General features: G+C 56.6%; 1 protein-coding gene across 1 annotated transcript in view; it reads left to right on the top strand.

Moving 5' to 3' along the window:
• STX1B (syntaxin 1B) overlaps positions 1–16,190 on the top strand; it is a 31,281-nt gene that overhangs the window by 1,972 nt on the left and 13,119 nt on the right. The window contains exons 2-5 of the mRNA XM_074954284.1: positions 12,683–12,757; positions 14,562–14,661; positions 15,349–15,423; positions 15,564–15,637. Of these exons, the coding sequence (XP_074810385.1) occupies positions 12,683–12,757; positions 14,562–14,661; positions 15,349–15,423; positions 15,564–15,637 (324 nt within the window). The remainder of the gene's footprint in view (positions 1–12,682; positions 12,758–14,561; positions 14,662–15,348; positions 15,424–15,563; positions 15,638–16,190) is intronic.

Here is a 16,190-nt window from a genome sequence, read left to right as displayed (position 1 = left end):
GGAGGGACCGGGAAAGGCAGAGAGGAGGAGAGAGGCAGCCGGGACTGGAGCGTGCTCTTTGGTTGCAGGGACACAGGGATGGACGGAGGCTGGTTTCGGTGAGCGGGCGGCGCGCCCCTCGCTACGAGGATGGAGGGATGGAGAAAGGCAGCGAGGCGGAGAGATGGGAATGGGTTTCAGAGCTCCGGGCTGCTCCTGGGGAGAGTGAAGGCGGCTGCCTTCTCTGTGGCCCTTGGCCCAGGGGCCGCCAGGACTGAGGGGGGCTGAGGCCTGCGGGAGGCCCTGGGCCCCGCGCCCCTGGCCCAGCGGCAGGTGTGGGCAGGTGGGTGCAGGGAAGATGGCCCGGCTGGCTGCTGGCGCAGTGGGTGCTGGGGCGGGTTTGCTGCAGGGAGCGGAGGGGGGTTTTCGCTCGGCGGTGGGGAGTGAATGCAGCAAAGAGACACAGGGTGTGTGTCTGTGTGTGACAGAGAGTGTGTGACGTGCGTGTGAGCGACGTGTCTGTCAGCGTGTGATGAGCATGTGTATGTGATGTGTGTCTGTGTGTGAGCGACGGCTGTGTGTCTGTCAGTGTGTGTGTGTGTGTGTGTGTGTGTGTGAGCAATGCCTGTGTGTCTGTCAGTGTGTGTGTCTGTGTGTGAGTGATGGCTGTGTGGCTGTGTGTGTGTGGCCGTGTGTGAGCGACGGCTGTGTGTCTGTCTGTCTGTGTGTGTGTATGAGTGATGGCTATGTGTCTCTGTGTGTGTGTGTGTGAGCGATGGCTGTGTCTCTGTGTGTGTGTGTGTGTGTGAGCGACGGCTGTGTGTCTGTCAGTGTGTGTGTGTGTGTGTGAACGATGGCTGCGTGTCTGTCAGTGTGTGTGTCTGTGTGTGAGCAACGGCTGTGTGGCTGTGTGTGTGTGGCTGTGTTTGAGCGACGGCTGTGTGTCTGTCAGTGTGTCCGTGTGTCCGTGTGTGAGCGATGGCTGCATGTCTGTCTGTCTGTGTGTGTGTCCGTGTGTGAGCGATGGCTGGGTGTCTGTCAGTGTGTGTGTGTCCGTGTGTGAGCGATGGCTGCGTGTCTGTCTGTGTGTGTGTGTGTCCGTGTGTGAGCGATGGCTGTGTGTCTGTCAGTGTGTGTGTGTGTGTTCATGTGTGAGTGACAGCTGTGTGACTGTCAGGGTGTGTGATGCGAGAGAGTGTGTATGTCTATGTGTGAGCAATGGGTGTGTGTCTGTCAGTGTGTGTGACATGTGTGACGTGTGTGTGTATGTGAGTGACGAGTGTTTGTCAGTGTGTGTCTATGTGTGAGCAATGGATGTGTGTCTGTGAGTGTGTGATGAGTGTGTGAGAAAGAGTGTGTGTGTGATGTGTGTGTCAGTATGTTTGACATGTATGTGTCTGTGTGAGAGCGGTGGGTGTGTCTGTCAGTGTGTGAGTGTGTGAGACACTTGTGTCCATTTGTGTGATATATGTGTGTCTGTGTGTGAGCAATAAGTGTGTGTCTGTCAGTGTGTGTGAGAGAGTGTGTGTGTGACGTGTGTGTCTGTGTGTGAGCAATAGGTGAGTGTCAGTGTGCGTGATGTTTGTGTTGTGTGTGTAAGTGTGTGTCGTGTGTATGATCTGTGTGTCTGTGGGTGAGCAACATGTGTGTCTGTCAATGTGTGTAATGTTAGAGAGTGTGTGTGTCTATGTGTGAGCAATGGGTGTGTGTCTGTCAGTGTGTGTGATGTGTGTGAGTGTGAAAGAGTGTGTATGTGATGTTTGTGTGTCTGTGTGTGAGCAATGGGTGGGTGTCAGTGTGTGATTAGTGTGTGTGTGTCAGTATGTGTGTGTGTCCGTGTGTGAGTGATGGGTGTGTGTTAGTGTGTGAGTGTGACAAGACTGTGTGTGACACATGTGCATGTGTGAGCAATAAGTGTGAATCTGTCAGTGTGTGTGATGTGTATCTGTGTGTGTGATGTGTGTGAGCGATTGAGCGTGTATGTGATCTGTGTATCTATCAGTGTGTCTAATGTGTGGGTGGGTGGGTGAGAGAGAGAGTGTGTGTTAGTGTGTGGGTGTATGAGAGAAACTGTATGTGTGACATGCATGTGTCATTGTGTGTGTGGTGTGAGAGTATGTGTGTGATATGTGTATGTCAGTGTGTTAGTGTGAGTGAGTGTGTGTGAGAATGACATATGTGTGTCTGTCGGTGTGTATGTTAGTGTGTTATATGTGTGTGAGTGGCATGTGTGTCTGTCAGTGTGTGTGTGAGAGAGAGAGTGACACATATGGGTCAGTCACTGTGTGTGTGTTAGTGTGTGTGTGAGAGAGAGAGATGGAGGGGACACTCAGAGTGTGTGTGAGTGTGAGAAAGAGAGCTGTGTGTGTTGGTCAGTCAGTGTGTGTGAGAGAGAGTGAGTGTGTGATGTGTGTGTCTGTCAGTGTAAGTGATGTGTGTGAATGGTTGTGTGTGTGAGAGTGTTTGTCAGTGATGTGTGTGCCCATGTCAGTATGCATGTCTGTGCATGCGTCAGTGTGTGTGTGTGTGTGTGTGAGAGAGAGAGAGAGAGAGTGTGTCAGTGTGTGTGTCAGAGCGTGTGTTTGTGTCCGTGTGTCTGTGTCTGTGTGGGTGTGGCTGCATGGGTTATAAAACCAGGGACGCTGGGTGGGAGATGGCACGCCCACATTTGACAGACACATTTGCACATGCCCACACATCTGACACACACACACACACACATCCACCACCATCCACTCCGAAACACACACACCATACAGCCTGACAGCAGATGTCTCGTGTGCTTTCTCTCCCATCTGGGTGACTCTGAATGTGTGGGTGTGTTGTGGCCCCACAAACCTACCCTGCTGGGCTGGCTGGGGGAGCTGCTTACCCGGACAGTGCTGAGCGGTGGGGAGACACTGGCATGACAGCTCCCACCGTGGGGCAGCGGCTGGCATGAGGAGGCCCCGAATTGCCCCCCTGCCCCTGGCACAAGGCCACATGCGAGCCACATCTCGCCAGAGGAAGCTAGGGGCTAAGATCATCCAGTTAGGGGGCAGGTCCCGGACGGAAGCTACCCCCCACCTCGCCAGGTAGATACAAGGGTGTATGGGGATAGATAGATAGATAGATAGATAGATAGATAGATAGATAGATAGATGAGAGGGGTGTATGGGGATAGATAGACAGATGAGAAGAGTGTATGGGGATAGATAGATAGATAGATAGATAGATAGATAGATTAGATAGATGAGAGGAGTGTATGGGGATAGATAGATAGATAGATAGATAGATAGATAGATAGATAGATAGATAGATAGATAGATAGATGTGAGGGGTGTATGGGGATAGATAGACAAATAGATGAGAGGAGTGTATGGGGATAGATAGATAGATAGATAGATAGATGAGAGGGGTGTATGGGGATAGATAGATAGATAGATATGGGGGTGTCTGGGGAGAGAGAGAGATACTCTCCCTCCCTCTGTGTGGGTACAGATCTCTCGGTAGCGCTGGCTCTCCCTGCCCGCAGCACTGGGCTCTTGGCAGTAGCTGGGTGGTTGGTGGGTACCCCGGGGGCTGCCATTCGGGCCCCCCCACAGCACAGGCCGTGTGTGTCTGTGTGTGTCTAACTGTGGCTCCACGTTCCTGCCCACCAGTCCCTCCCTGCCAGACAGCTGCAATGCAGGTGCCCGGGGGGAAGAGGGCAGCCGCAATGGGGCGCTTCTGTCTCTCCCCGTCAGTCGCCCCAGCTCAGGGTGCCTGGCAGGGGGCAGATACTTGGCTGGGGTCTGGGCCTTTAGCACTGGGTTTTATTGGCTCCTCTGGAAGGTTTCACTGCAAGGGGGTGGTGGGGGTGCCAGTCCAGCAGACAGAGACATGCGGACACAGCCAGACAGCCAGACTCTCTCTCCCCGCAGCACACACACACACACCCCAATACACACACACAGTCTCTCTGTGAAACACACATGCTCACTCTCTCCAGCATACACCCTCTCTCCAATACACACACACACACTCAGAGACACACACTTGCACTTTCTCTCTCACACACACAGACACACACAACATCTCTGTTCCCCCACACAGTCACACTCTCAATGTCTCCCTCACACAAGCACACTGTCACACACACACACACACACATTCGCTCTCAGACACACAATGTCAAAGATGCAGAGCCACACCCCCGCACACAAGTCTCACAGATGCTCACAATCTGTCTCATACACCCTCAGACACACAATCACACACACACAACCGCTCCCACACAAACATAACCTCTTTTACACATACAGACATAGTGACACACACAGAGATACACACAAGCTCTCCTGAACACACACAGAAAGACACAGCCTCTCTCACACACACACACAGTCACATAGACACATGCTGTCTCTCTCCAACACACACACACCCTGTCCCCTCCCAACCCTCTCAGCCCTGAGACCCCAGAGCAGTGGCTGGAGCCCCACAGTTGGTGGGGACCCAGACTCCAGCCTGGTTGCTATTACTGTCAAGGTGAAGCGCCAGGGTGTAATTTGTGCCAGGGCTGGGCAGGTCAGAGCCCCGGCGCCTCTGGGCCCGGCAGGTCAGAGCCCCAGCACCTCTGGGCCCGGCAGGTCACAGTCCCGGCGCCTCTGGGCCCGGCAGGTCACGGCCCCAGCGCCTCTGGGCCCGGCAGGTCAGAGCCCCAGCACCTCTGGGCCCGGCAGGTCACGGCCCCGGCGCCTCTGGGCCCGGCAGGTCACGGCCCCGGCACTCCTGGGCTCGGCAGGTCAGAGCCCCGGCACCTCTGGGCCCGGCAGTTCAGAGCCCCGGCTCCTCTGGGCTCGGCAGGTCACGGTCCCAGCACCTCTGGGCTCGGCAGTTCAGAGCCCTGGCACCTCTGGGCTCGGCAGGTCACGGTCCCGGCACCTCTGGGCCTGGCAGTTCAGAGCCCCGGCACCTCTGGGCTCGGCAGGTCACGGCCCCGGCACCTCTGGGCTCGGCAGGTCACGGCCCCGGCACATCTGGGCCTGGCAGGTCACGGCCCCGGCACCTCTGGGCCCGGCAGTTCACGGCCCCGGCACTTCTGGGCCTGGCAGGTCAGAGCCCCGGCAGCTTTGGGCTCGCTGCGTCAGGTATGAATGTAAAAAAATTACTTGTGCCCCGGCACCTCTTTCATTACAGATGAAGCATTGGCCCACATCTGGTGCCAGAGGCAGTTGGGTCCTACCAGCTCTGCAGTGTGGGGCTGGGACCCCCAGGGTACCGGATGGACAGACTGGACAGGAGCAGGGAATGAATCTGGGTCAACCAGCATGGGGGGAGCAGCGCTGTGGGTCCCCTCTAGGACGGGGACAGAGAGGGGAGATTAGAAAGTTTGGAAGATCCATCCATCTATCCATCTCCATATATCCTCTCCTATCCACCCATCCACCTATACCCCCTCTATCTATCCATCCATCCCATCCATCCATCCATCCACTTATACCCCCTCTATCTATCCATCTATCCATCCATCTCCATATATCCCATCCATCCACTTATACCCCCTCTATCTATCCATCCATCCATCCATCTACTTATACCCCCTCTATCTATCCATCTATCCATCCATCTCCATATATCCCATCCATCCATCCATCCACTTATACCCCCTCTATCTATCCATCCATCCATCCATCTACTTATACCCCCTCTATCTATCCATCTATCCATCCATCTCCATATATCCCATCCATCCATCCATCCACTTATACCCCCTCTATCTAGCCATCCATCCATCTCCATATATCCCATCCATCCGTCCATCTTTCCCCATATACCCCCTCTGTCTGTCCATCCACCTCTATATATCCCGCTCCATCCATCTACCCATCTATCCATCCATCCCCATATACCCTCTCCAACTATCTATCTATCAAGACAGCCAGGCCCATACACTCCCTCCATCTATCTACCAATCCATCTATGCATCTATCCCCTTATGTCCCCTCTATATATCTACCCATCCATCCCCTTTTCCCCCTCCATCTACCTACCTATCCATCCATCCCCATATACTCCCTCCATCTACCAGCCTACCCATCCATCCTCATACACCCCATCTATCTTTCTGTCTGTCTAGCCATCCATCCCTATAAGCGTCCTTTCTCTCTCTCTCTCTTCCCATAACCCCCCCACTCTCTGTCCCTCCCAAACACAACCCTTTGGGAAGAAAGTGGGGTCTAATGGGTTAGAGCAGGTTGGGAGCCAGAACTCCTGGGTTCTGTGCCGGCTCTGGGAGGGGAGTGGAGTCTAGTGGTCAGAGCAGGGAAGGCTGGGAGCCAGAACTCCTGGGTTCTGCCCCGGCTCTGGGAGGGGAGTGGAGTCTAGTGGTTAGAGCAGGGAGGTGGGAGCCAGGACACCTGGGTTCTGTGCCGGCTGTGGGAGGGGAGTGGGGTCTAGTGGTCAGAGCGGAGGCGGTACGGGGGAGAACCCACGGGCGGGGGCAGCAGTCGTGGGGCGAGCAGCCATGAAGCTGTTTAAGTGGCTCCGTATTTGGGCAGCTGAGTCTTTTTTTAGCCCAGTGCTGTGACGCTGGCGCCCTGGGTTTTCCTCAGCCAGCGAGGGGGGGGGCCGTGCTGCTAAATACGACGCGCGCCTCTCGGGGGCCGGGAGTGAACGGGAGCCGTAGCACTAATTATGATCAAGGATTACTCCGCAGGAGCAACCCAGCGCTTTGGGGGCCTGTCAGCGTCGCTCCCCCGGCACTGAGATGCAGCTGCCCCTGGGGTGGGGTGTGGCAGCTGCTTAACGGCCATGGGTGGGGGGACACCCCTGCTTATACAGCTTGACCCTATGCCCCTGCTAGAGAACCCAGGAGTCCTGGCTCCCGGCTCCCCCTGCTATAACCCACTAGACCCCACTCCCCTGCCAGAGTCAGGGAGAGAACCCAGGAGTCCTGGCTCCCAGCCCCCCTGCTCTGACCCATTAGACCCCACTCCCCTCCCAGAGCTGAGGAGAGAACCCAGGAGTCCTGGCTCCCAGCCCCCACCCCACACACACACTCTAACCCACTAGACCCCACTCCCCTCTCAGAGCTCTGGATTTCCATCACTTTCCCTACAATTTGAACATTCCCCCCCCCCCCCCCAGTGCTCCTTACGTCATCCATCTCCCCCCCTGCTCCCATCCTGAACCCTGCCTAGACTTTCCCCTGGTTGCGGGGCTTGAATCCTTTGGCTCCCCCCAGGGCCCCCCTCTTCCCTGCCTGTCCGTGCTGCAGGCTGCCCGTGATGGAGATCCCTGCATGATGCTGCAGCAGAAAGCCAGCCCGAGAAAAGAGCTGCAGGGGAAGGGAACTGGCGACTGACAGGCTGTACAGACAGACACCGAGAGGGCAGGAAACAGGCACAGAGAGACACACATCTACAAACACCCACAGAGACACACTGACCCCAGCACAAACACCACACCCGCCCAGCAGGGCACCCAGCGGCACCAAACGACACACACGCGCCCACTGTCACACAGCCGCCAGGCTAGAGGTGCGCAATCAAAGGTAGAGAGATGCCTTGACACAGACACACGCTGGGATACATCAGTGGTGTGTGGCTGTGTTCGACTCACAGCCACAAAACCGCAGGTGTGCACGAAGGCACACAACCAGGCAACCACGCCGGCCTGCAGACACGCGCACACACGCACTGCGACGCTCATGGACTGACACCCAGACACAAGCCGCAGATGTGCAGAAAAAGCCGCAGCCACACACAGAGAACAGGCAAAAACACACACAGACACACAAACCTACTAACACAGAGACACACAAACTGGATGCCCACGGAAACCAACAAACGGGCACACAACCAGACACGCAAGCACACGGAATCACAGTCGCGTGCACACCGACGCCAAACAGACCCACACGGACAAGCACGCACCCACAGACACAAACAGGGCGCACGACCTCACACACCCACAAATACACAACGTGACACACACTCGCACACATAAAACCACAGACACCCCTCCCGCACAGGCAGAGAGCCACAGACACACACACACACCCAGCCACAAAAGCCCAGGCACAAATACACACACACACAGCCTGTGTGTCGTATGGCCGGGCAGGCTGGTGAAAGGGTGTGGACTGCTTGTCTCTGGGGAGGGGTCAGGAGGAGAGATGGGGCGCTGGAGGGCCAGAGAACAAGGAGTGGGGAGCAGTCTAGCTACGTTTTGGGGGGACCCCTCCTCCCTGTATGACAACAGAGGCTATAGGGAGGACACCTGAATCTTGAATGCCCCACTCCCCGCAACACAACACCCCCTAGCGCCGCACTGGGGCAATGCGGCCAGCCCTGACTGCCAGGGGAGAGCGCCCCCTATTGGGCCCCCGCCCGGCTCCCTGCAGCACAGCGCCCCCTAGTGCCGCACTGGGGGATTGGGTCAACGCTGACGCCACTCCGGAGGCAGGTTATTTTGGGGATGACGGGTTCCTGGAAGGACAATGGGAATGTGAGAGTCCCCCAAGCAGAGGATGGGCTGCCCTCCGCCCCCTTTCCCCCCCAGCCACCGGAGCGTGTGCGTTATGTCACCGCTCCAACACACCAAGCAGTGACCTTGAAGCGAAGGAGACGCATGAGACATGCGAGCCAGAATGCCCTCCAGGAGAGGCACACAGACACAGCCTCGGCCACAGCCCCTCCCCAACCCATCTTCACCCCTCCATGTCTCGATCCCAGACCCCTCCCCTCCTGGAGCACCTTTGGGACGCCCCATCTCTCTCCAGCTTCAGGGGGATGGGTCTTTCTCCCCCCCCAGCTCTAGGGTGGGACCCCCTGGCCCATGCCGGTACACTCCCTGCAGTGCTGGGGCTCTGTGCAGGGAGCATAGCCCACCCAGGGGGGATGTTCCCACACCGGCAGTCAGACCATGTCGCCTGGGGTTAGATCAAGTTTGGAAAGCGTCTTATGTAAGTGGAGTATAGTCGTGGCATAGACAGGGCTGCATGTAGGGCTGTGGAATGGAGGAGCATGAGATAGATAGATAGATAGATAGATAGATAGATAGATAGATAGATAGATAGATAGATAGATAGATAGATAGATGGGGTGTAGTGGGAAGAGATGGGGGTGTATAGGGATGGATAAATAAAGGTAGGGTTGGAAGAATTTGACTTTTTAAAATTAATTTTGATGTTTATTTTTAAGCATTTTTTTCCAATTTTTGTCAATTTAAATTTTCACTGGTGCACAAAATTATGGGGTTCACGCAATTTTTTGTGTTTGTATTGATTTCAATTTTCAGAGTTGTGGGAAATTCCCTGGGGGCATGAGGCCATAATTATTTAATGGCAGGAGATGCTGAGATTCAAAAAGCGTTGTAACCGTTACAACACCAATTGTCCACATCACATGTCAACGCATACGCGTACACTTAAATCAAACTCTCCTCTCAGGCAAAATCTTCCTTACTTTGCCCAGTTGTCAGTTTCAGTTATTATGGATGGAAATATTTTGTTTCATTGTTCTGTGTGTGTGTACGGTGAAATCGATGTTTAACAATAAAAATTAAATCCCTCAAAGCCTAGATCAGTGGTTCTCAACCTTTCCAGATGACTGTACCCCTTTCAGGAATCTGATTTGTCTTGCGTACCCCCCCCCAGTTGCACCTCACTTAAAAACTACTTGCTTACAAAATCAGACATAAAAATACAAATCGTGTCACAGCGCATTACTACTGACAAATTGCTGACTTTCTCCTTTTTACCATATAATTATGAAGTAAATCAACTGGAATATAAATATTGTGCTGGCATTTCAGTATGTAGTATACAGAGCAGTATAAACCAGTCAGTGTATGAAATTTTAGTTTGGACTGACTTGGCTGGTGCTTTTCATGTAGCCTGCTGTAAAACTAGGCAAATATCTAACTGAGGTGATGTCCCCCCTGGAAGATCTGTGTGTACCCCCAGGAGTACACGTAACCCAGGTTGAGAACCACTGGCCGAGGTAAAGGAGTCTGTAGCTAGCTGAGCTAAGTATCAGAGGGGTAGCCGTGTTAGTCTGTATCCACAAAAACAACGAGGAGTCACCTTAAAGACGAACAGATTTATTTGGAGTGGGTTTTTTACCCACGAAAGCTTAGGCCCCAATAAATCTGTTCATCTTTAAGGTGCCACCGGAGACCTCGTGGTTTTTTTAGCTGAGATAGATCATAGTTGCAGAGAGATCCGTATCTCAGTAGAGACAGAGAGAGAACTAGACACATAAGTGCAAATCTGGTTGGAAAACCATTCCTAGAGAGGCATTATCAGTGGTTCACACTCGTGCTGGAAGGGCGTAATGAGTGGGGTTCCGCAGGGATCAGTTCTGGGTCCAGTTCCATAGGCGTGGGAACTAGGGGTGCGGGGGGTGCTGCAGCACTCCCGGGCTCCTGACTGCCAGCCCCGTGCCTGGGGTCCCAGCTGCCGCCCCATGCACCCCGGGTTTTGGCTGCCGTCCCCACACGCCCGGGGTCCCAGCCTCCGCTCTCGGGGGTGGGGGAGTGGGTAGGGGTAAGGGGGCTGGTTTTTAGCACCGCCACTCTTAAAAATATTCCAGCGCCACTGTCCGGTTCTGTTCAATATCTTCATCAAGGATCTAGATAATGACGTAGAGAGGACACTTATAAAGTTTGCAGACCATACCAAGCTGGGAGGTTGCAAGCGCTTTGGAGGATAGGATTAAAATTCAAAATGCTCTGGACAAACTGGAGAAATGGTCTGAAGCCAATAGGATGGAATTCAATAAGGACAAATGCAAAGGACTCCACTTAGGAAGGAACAATCAGTTGCACACACACAGAATGGGAAATGACGGCCTGGGAAGGAGGACTGCGGACAGGGATCTGGGGGTCAGAGCAGATCACAAGCTAAGTGTGAGTCAACAGTGTCATGCTGTTGCAAAAAAAAGCAAACATCCTTCTGGGCTGTATCAGCAGGAGTGTTGTCAGCAAGACACGAGGAGTAATTCTTCCGCTCTAATTAGGCCTCAAGTGGAGTATCGGGTCCAGTTCTGGGCGCCACATTTCAGGAAGGATGTGGACAAATTGGAGAGAGTCCGGCGAAGAGTGACAAAAACGATTCAAGGTCTAGAACCCATGAGCTGTGAGGGAAGATTGAAAGAACTGGGTTTGTTTAGTCTGGAGAAGAGAAGACTGAGAGGGGACATGAGAACAGTTTTCTAGTATGTAAAAGGTTGTTACAAGGAGGAGGGAGAAAAATTGTTCTTCTTAACCTCTGAGGATAGGACAAGACGCAATGGGCTTAATTGCAGCAAGGGCGGTTTAGGCTGGACATCAGGAAAAACTTCCTACCTGTCAGGGTGGTTAAGCCCTGGAATAAATTGCCCAGGGCGGTTGTGGAGTCTCCATCATTGGAGATTTTTAAGAGCAGGTTGGACAAACACCTGTCAGGGATGGCCTAGGTAATACTTAGCCCTGCCATGAGTGCAGGGGACTGGACTAGATGACCTCTTGAGGTCCCTTCCTGTCCTACGATTCTATAGATAGATCTCCCTATCCTCCAAAACAAATATCTGTCTATCCATCTCCATACACACACCCCTCTATCTGTGGGATGTAATGGGTTAGAGTAGATGGGGCTAGGAGTCAGGATGCCTGGGTTCTATCCCTGGCTTGGTAGGGGAGTGGGGTCTAGTGGGTTAGAGCAGGAAGGGAGGGATGGGGGTCAGGGTTGCTGGGTTCTAGTCTTAGCACTGCATGACCTTGTTCCACCCCCTTTGGCACTCTGTGCCTCAGTTTCCCCAGCTGTTGCAGTAGATCTGTTCCTTCTTTAGGCCAGGCTGACTTTAGTGTTTGGTGAGGAAGGATGGATGGGGAACCCCAGTGAAATTATTTAGGGGGACCCCTCCTCTTAATCTCTTGCCTCCCACATCCCGCTTCCCGCCTCCTCTGCCAAAACCAGACACCGCATCGCCCATTGTTAACTGTGGGGTGGATGCAAGACCCCAGAGCCACCCCTGTCTTTAGTGGGGAGCACTGGGTCCTATTCCCTGAAGGCTTTTGGCCTAAAGAGGGTCAAAGCCAGGGTCTCAATTTTTCCCCTCTCCCAAGATTCAGCCTCCCTGTCCAGCCAACAAACTACTCCAGGCCCAGGCTCTGTTGGCCTTTGTAGGCCTTGCAGGCCACCGTGGGCAATGTGGTGTATAGGACAGCACCCCAAAGTAGGGTTGCCAACTTTGGTTGGATGAATTCCTGGAGGTTTCCTCACATGACATTATCTTTAACGAAAGATTACTCATTAAATCCTGGATGCTCCAGGCCAATCCTGGAGGGTTGGCAACCCAAATGGGGATAGATCGATCAATCGATCAATTGATCGATAGATAGATAGATAGATAGTGGGTGTTTCAGCAGAGTTGTGGGTGGGGGAGCTCATGGCTTGAATAGCATGGGGGAACTGCAGATTGGTGTCGAAGGGCATTTTATGTCCTAAATTGCAGGACAACTGCTGCGCTCCACCCCAGAGATGGCTGCATTTCAGGGCTGGGTGAGCCATCCCTACGTGGTGTCGCTGGGTGGCTGTTCCCCAGCTGTCCCACCCTAGAGGTGGCTGCATCTCAGGGCTGGGTTGTGTGATACATGCCTGCCCACCCTGGAAATTGCTCGAAGGTGGCCGCTGGGATCCGTGTGCATCTGGGGGAGACAGCGCGGGGTCTAACGTCTTCTCTTCTCTCCTCTCCAGGCCAAAGACAGCGACGATGAAGAAGAGGTGGTTCATGTGGACCGGGATCATTTTATGGACGAATTCTTCGAACAGGTGAGAGATGAAAGGCTGCTCTGCGTATGAGTTGGTCCCGGTTTCGCCGGGAGTCTCCCGGAATCAGGCTCTATCTGCCGGAGGCTACTCAAGCCAAACCAGGAGATTTTAGGCACTAAAAGTTCGTCGGCGCAGCGGGGCTAAGGCAGGCTCCCTGCCTGCCCTGGCCCTGCACCTCTCCCGGAAGTGTCCGACATGTCCCTGTGGCCCCTGGAAGGGGAGAGGGATTCCGCGCACTGCCCCGCCCCGAGCGCCGACTCCACGGATCCCACTGGCCGGGAACTGCAGCCAATGGGAGCTGCGGGGGCAGTGCCTGCAGGCAGGGGCAGCTCGCGGAGTTCCCTGCCCCCCCTCCAGGGGCAGGGCGCGGAGTCCCCTGCCATGAGCCCCCTCCTGCAGCTTGCACCCCACAGCCCCTCCTGCACCCCAACCCCCTGCCCCAGCCCGGAGCCCCCTCCAGCACCCAAACTCCCTCCCAGAGCTTGCACCCCATACCCCCTCCTGCACCCCAACTCCCTGCCCCAGGCTCAGCCCAGAGCCCCCTCCCACACTCCAAACCCTTCGGCCCCAGCCCAGAGCCCACACCCCCTCCCACACCCCAGTCCCCTGCCCCAGCCTCGTGAAAGTGAGTGAGGGTGGGGGAGAGCGAGCGACAGAGGGAGAGGGAATGGAGGGAGCAGGACGGGGCCTCGGAGAAGGGGCAGCGCAGGGATGGGGCCTTGGGGAAGGGGGAGGCGGGGGCGGGGGGCAGAGCAAGGGTGTTTGGGTTTGTGTGACTCGGCAGTTGGCAACCCCAGTCCTACTCCTCACCCAGCTGCCATACCCCAGACCTGGCTGCATCTTAGCCCCTTAGCTCGCGACATGGGGTTTCTGTGTCACCTGAAATAACTCCTGCCAAGGCAGGTGGTTCTGAATTAGCCCGCAGCTGGCCTCATTAATATTCAGACAGGGTGATTAACAGGCAAAGGAGCTCACTAATGATGCAGTTTGTCCTTCGCACGCAGGTGGTGATGTCGTAAATTATACACCTGGCCTAGTTAATTCTGCAGCCATGGCGGGTCGGGTGCGGGGGGCAGGAGGAAGTTCATTTCCAACGCCACAGCATGCTGCTAGGGGGCGATATGGGACAAGACCCAGGGCCTTAGCCCAGCGCCCCCTAGTGCTGCGCTGGGGCATTGGGGCCAGCACTGACTGCCAGGGGAGAGCGCCCCCCACCGAGCCCCCCGCCCCGCTCCCTGCGGCGCCCCCATACCGAGCCCCCCGCCCCGCTCCCTGTGGCACGGCGCCCCCCTCCGAGCCCCCCGCCCCGCTCCCTGCGGCACGGCGCCCCCCTCCGAGCCCCCCGCCCCGCTCCCTGCGGCGAGGCGCCCCCCACCGAGCCCCCCGCCCCGCTCCCTGCGTCGCAGCACCCCCCTCCGAGCCCCCCGCCCCGCTCCCTGCAACGCGCCGCCCCCATACCGAGCCCCCCGCCCCGCTCCCTGCGGCACGGCGCCCCCCACCGAGCCCCCCGCCCCGCTCCCTGCGGCGCCCCCATACCGAGCCCTCCGCCCCGCTCCCTGCGGCACGGCGCCCCCCCACCGAGCCCCCCTCCCCGCTCCCTGCGGCGCGGCGCCCCCCACCGAGCCCCCCGCCCCGCTCCCTGCGACGCGCCGCCCCCCACCGAGCACCCCGCCCCGCTCCCTGCGGCACGGTGCCCCCCCACCGAGCCCCCCGCCCCGCTCCCTGCGGCACGGCGCCCCATCCTGGTATGCCTGGAGACTGGGGTTCCCCCCCTGCATGTATCTGTCTGTCTGTCCACCCCCAGGTGGAGGAAATCCGCGGCTGCATAGAGAAGCTGTCGGAGGACGTGGAGCAGGTGAAGAAGCAGCACAGCGCCATCCTGGCTGCTCCCAACCCAGACGAGAGTGAGTTGGGGTGCCCCAGGCTGGGGGGGGTTCTCTGAGCCCCATCGCCTCCCTGCTCTGCTGGGGGGAGAAGAGGACGGAACCTAGAGGAGTCCACCCACCCCTTCCTTCCTCCTTCCTTCCTCTATCAACCCTTTCACCCCTTTACCTACCGACCGACCTATCCCCATACACCCCCCTCTGTCTATCCAACCCTCTCCTTTCATTCATCCCTGTCCGCCCATACATCCCTCCCCCTTCCTCCTGCCATCCATCTCTCTGTGCCTGCATCCCTCCCTCCCTCCCGCTATCCGTCCATCCCTCTCGCCTCCTCATCCTCCGTCTGTCCAGCCACCCATCCGTCTGTCTGTCCACCAGCCCTCTAGCCAGCCCTCCATCTGCCTACCCAACTGTGTGTCCCGCCCTCCATCTCTTCGTCACTCTGTCCCTCCATCCCTGCCTCCATCCTGTCATCCTGTGAATGCACCTACCTGTCCGTAGCCACGCTTCTCTCCATTCACCCTTTATTCACCCCGCTGTTCCAGGCCCCGTCCCCCGTGTGGAAGGGGGGCAGGGAGGGGACGCCCCCGGGGGGGCATGCCCGCCATGGGGATCCCAGGGGGCCAGGAAGGTGGCCTCAGCCCCAGTGTGGGAGGCGGGCATGGTGGAGACTCTTCCATCTCATGCCCCTCTCTTCCCCCCGTGCAGAGACCAAGCAGGAGCTGGAGGACCTCACGGCCGACATCAAGAAGACGGCCAACAAGGTGCGCTCCAAGTTGAAAGGTACGAGCCCGCGTGGCCATATTGGCTGGTTCTGCACCCCCTCCCCTCCAGGGCACGTCACTCCGCCCTGAGAAATAGTCCCCTTCTTCCATGTCAAGGGGGTCCGTGGCTCTGACGCTGCTCCTCATGTCTCTCCGCAGCCATCGAGCAGAGCATTGAGCAGGAGGAGGGGCTGAACCGGTCCTCGGCTGACCTGCGGATCCGTAAAACACAGGTATCCCTCCGCCCTCCCCCCCGACACAGGTATCCCTCTGCCCCCCCAAACACAAGTATCCCTCTGCCATCACCCCCCCCAAAACAGGTATCCCTCGCCTTCCCCAAACACAGGTATCCCTTCGCCCTCACCCTCCACAACATAGGTATCCCTCCACCATCACCGCCCCTGAACACAGGTATCCCTCCACCCTCACCCGCCACAACATAGGTATCCCTCCACCATCACCCCCCAACACAGGTATCCTTCCGCCATCACCCCCCCAACACAGGTATCCCTCCGCCATCACCCCCCCCAAAACAGGTATCCCTCGCCTTCCCCAAACACAGGTATCCCTTCGCCCTCACCCTCCACAACATAAGTATCCCTCCACCATCACCGCCCCTGAACATAGGTATCCCTCCACCATCACCCCCCAACACAGGTATCCCTCCGCCATCACCCCCCCAACACAGGTATCCCTCCACCCTCACCCGCCACAACATATGTATCCCTCCACCCTCACCCCCTCCCCCAACACAGGTATCCCTCCGCCATCACCCCCCAACACAGG

The sequence above is a fragment of the Natator depressus genome, chromosome 6 (assembly GCF_965152275.1).
Source record: "Natator depressus isolate rNatDep1 chromosome 6, rNatDep2.hap1, whole genome shotgun sequence".
NCBI classification, from domain to species: Eukaryota; Metazoa; Chordata; order Testudines; family Cheloniidae; genus Natator; species Natator depressus.
This window is presented reverse-complemented; position numbering and strand designations above follow the sequence as displayed.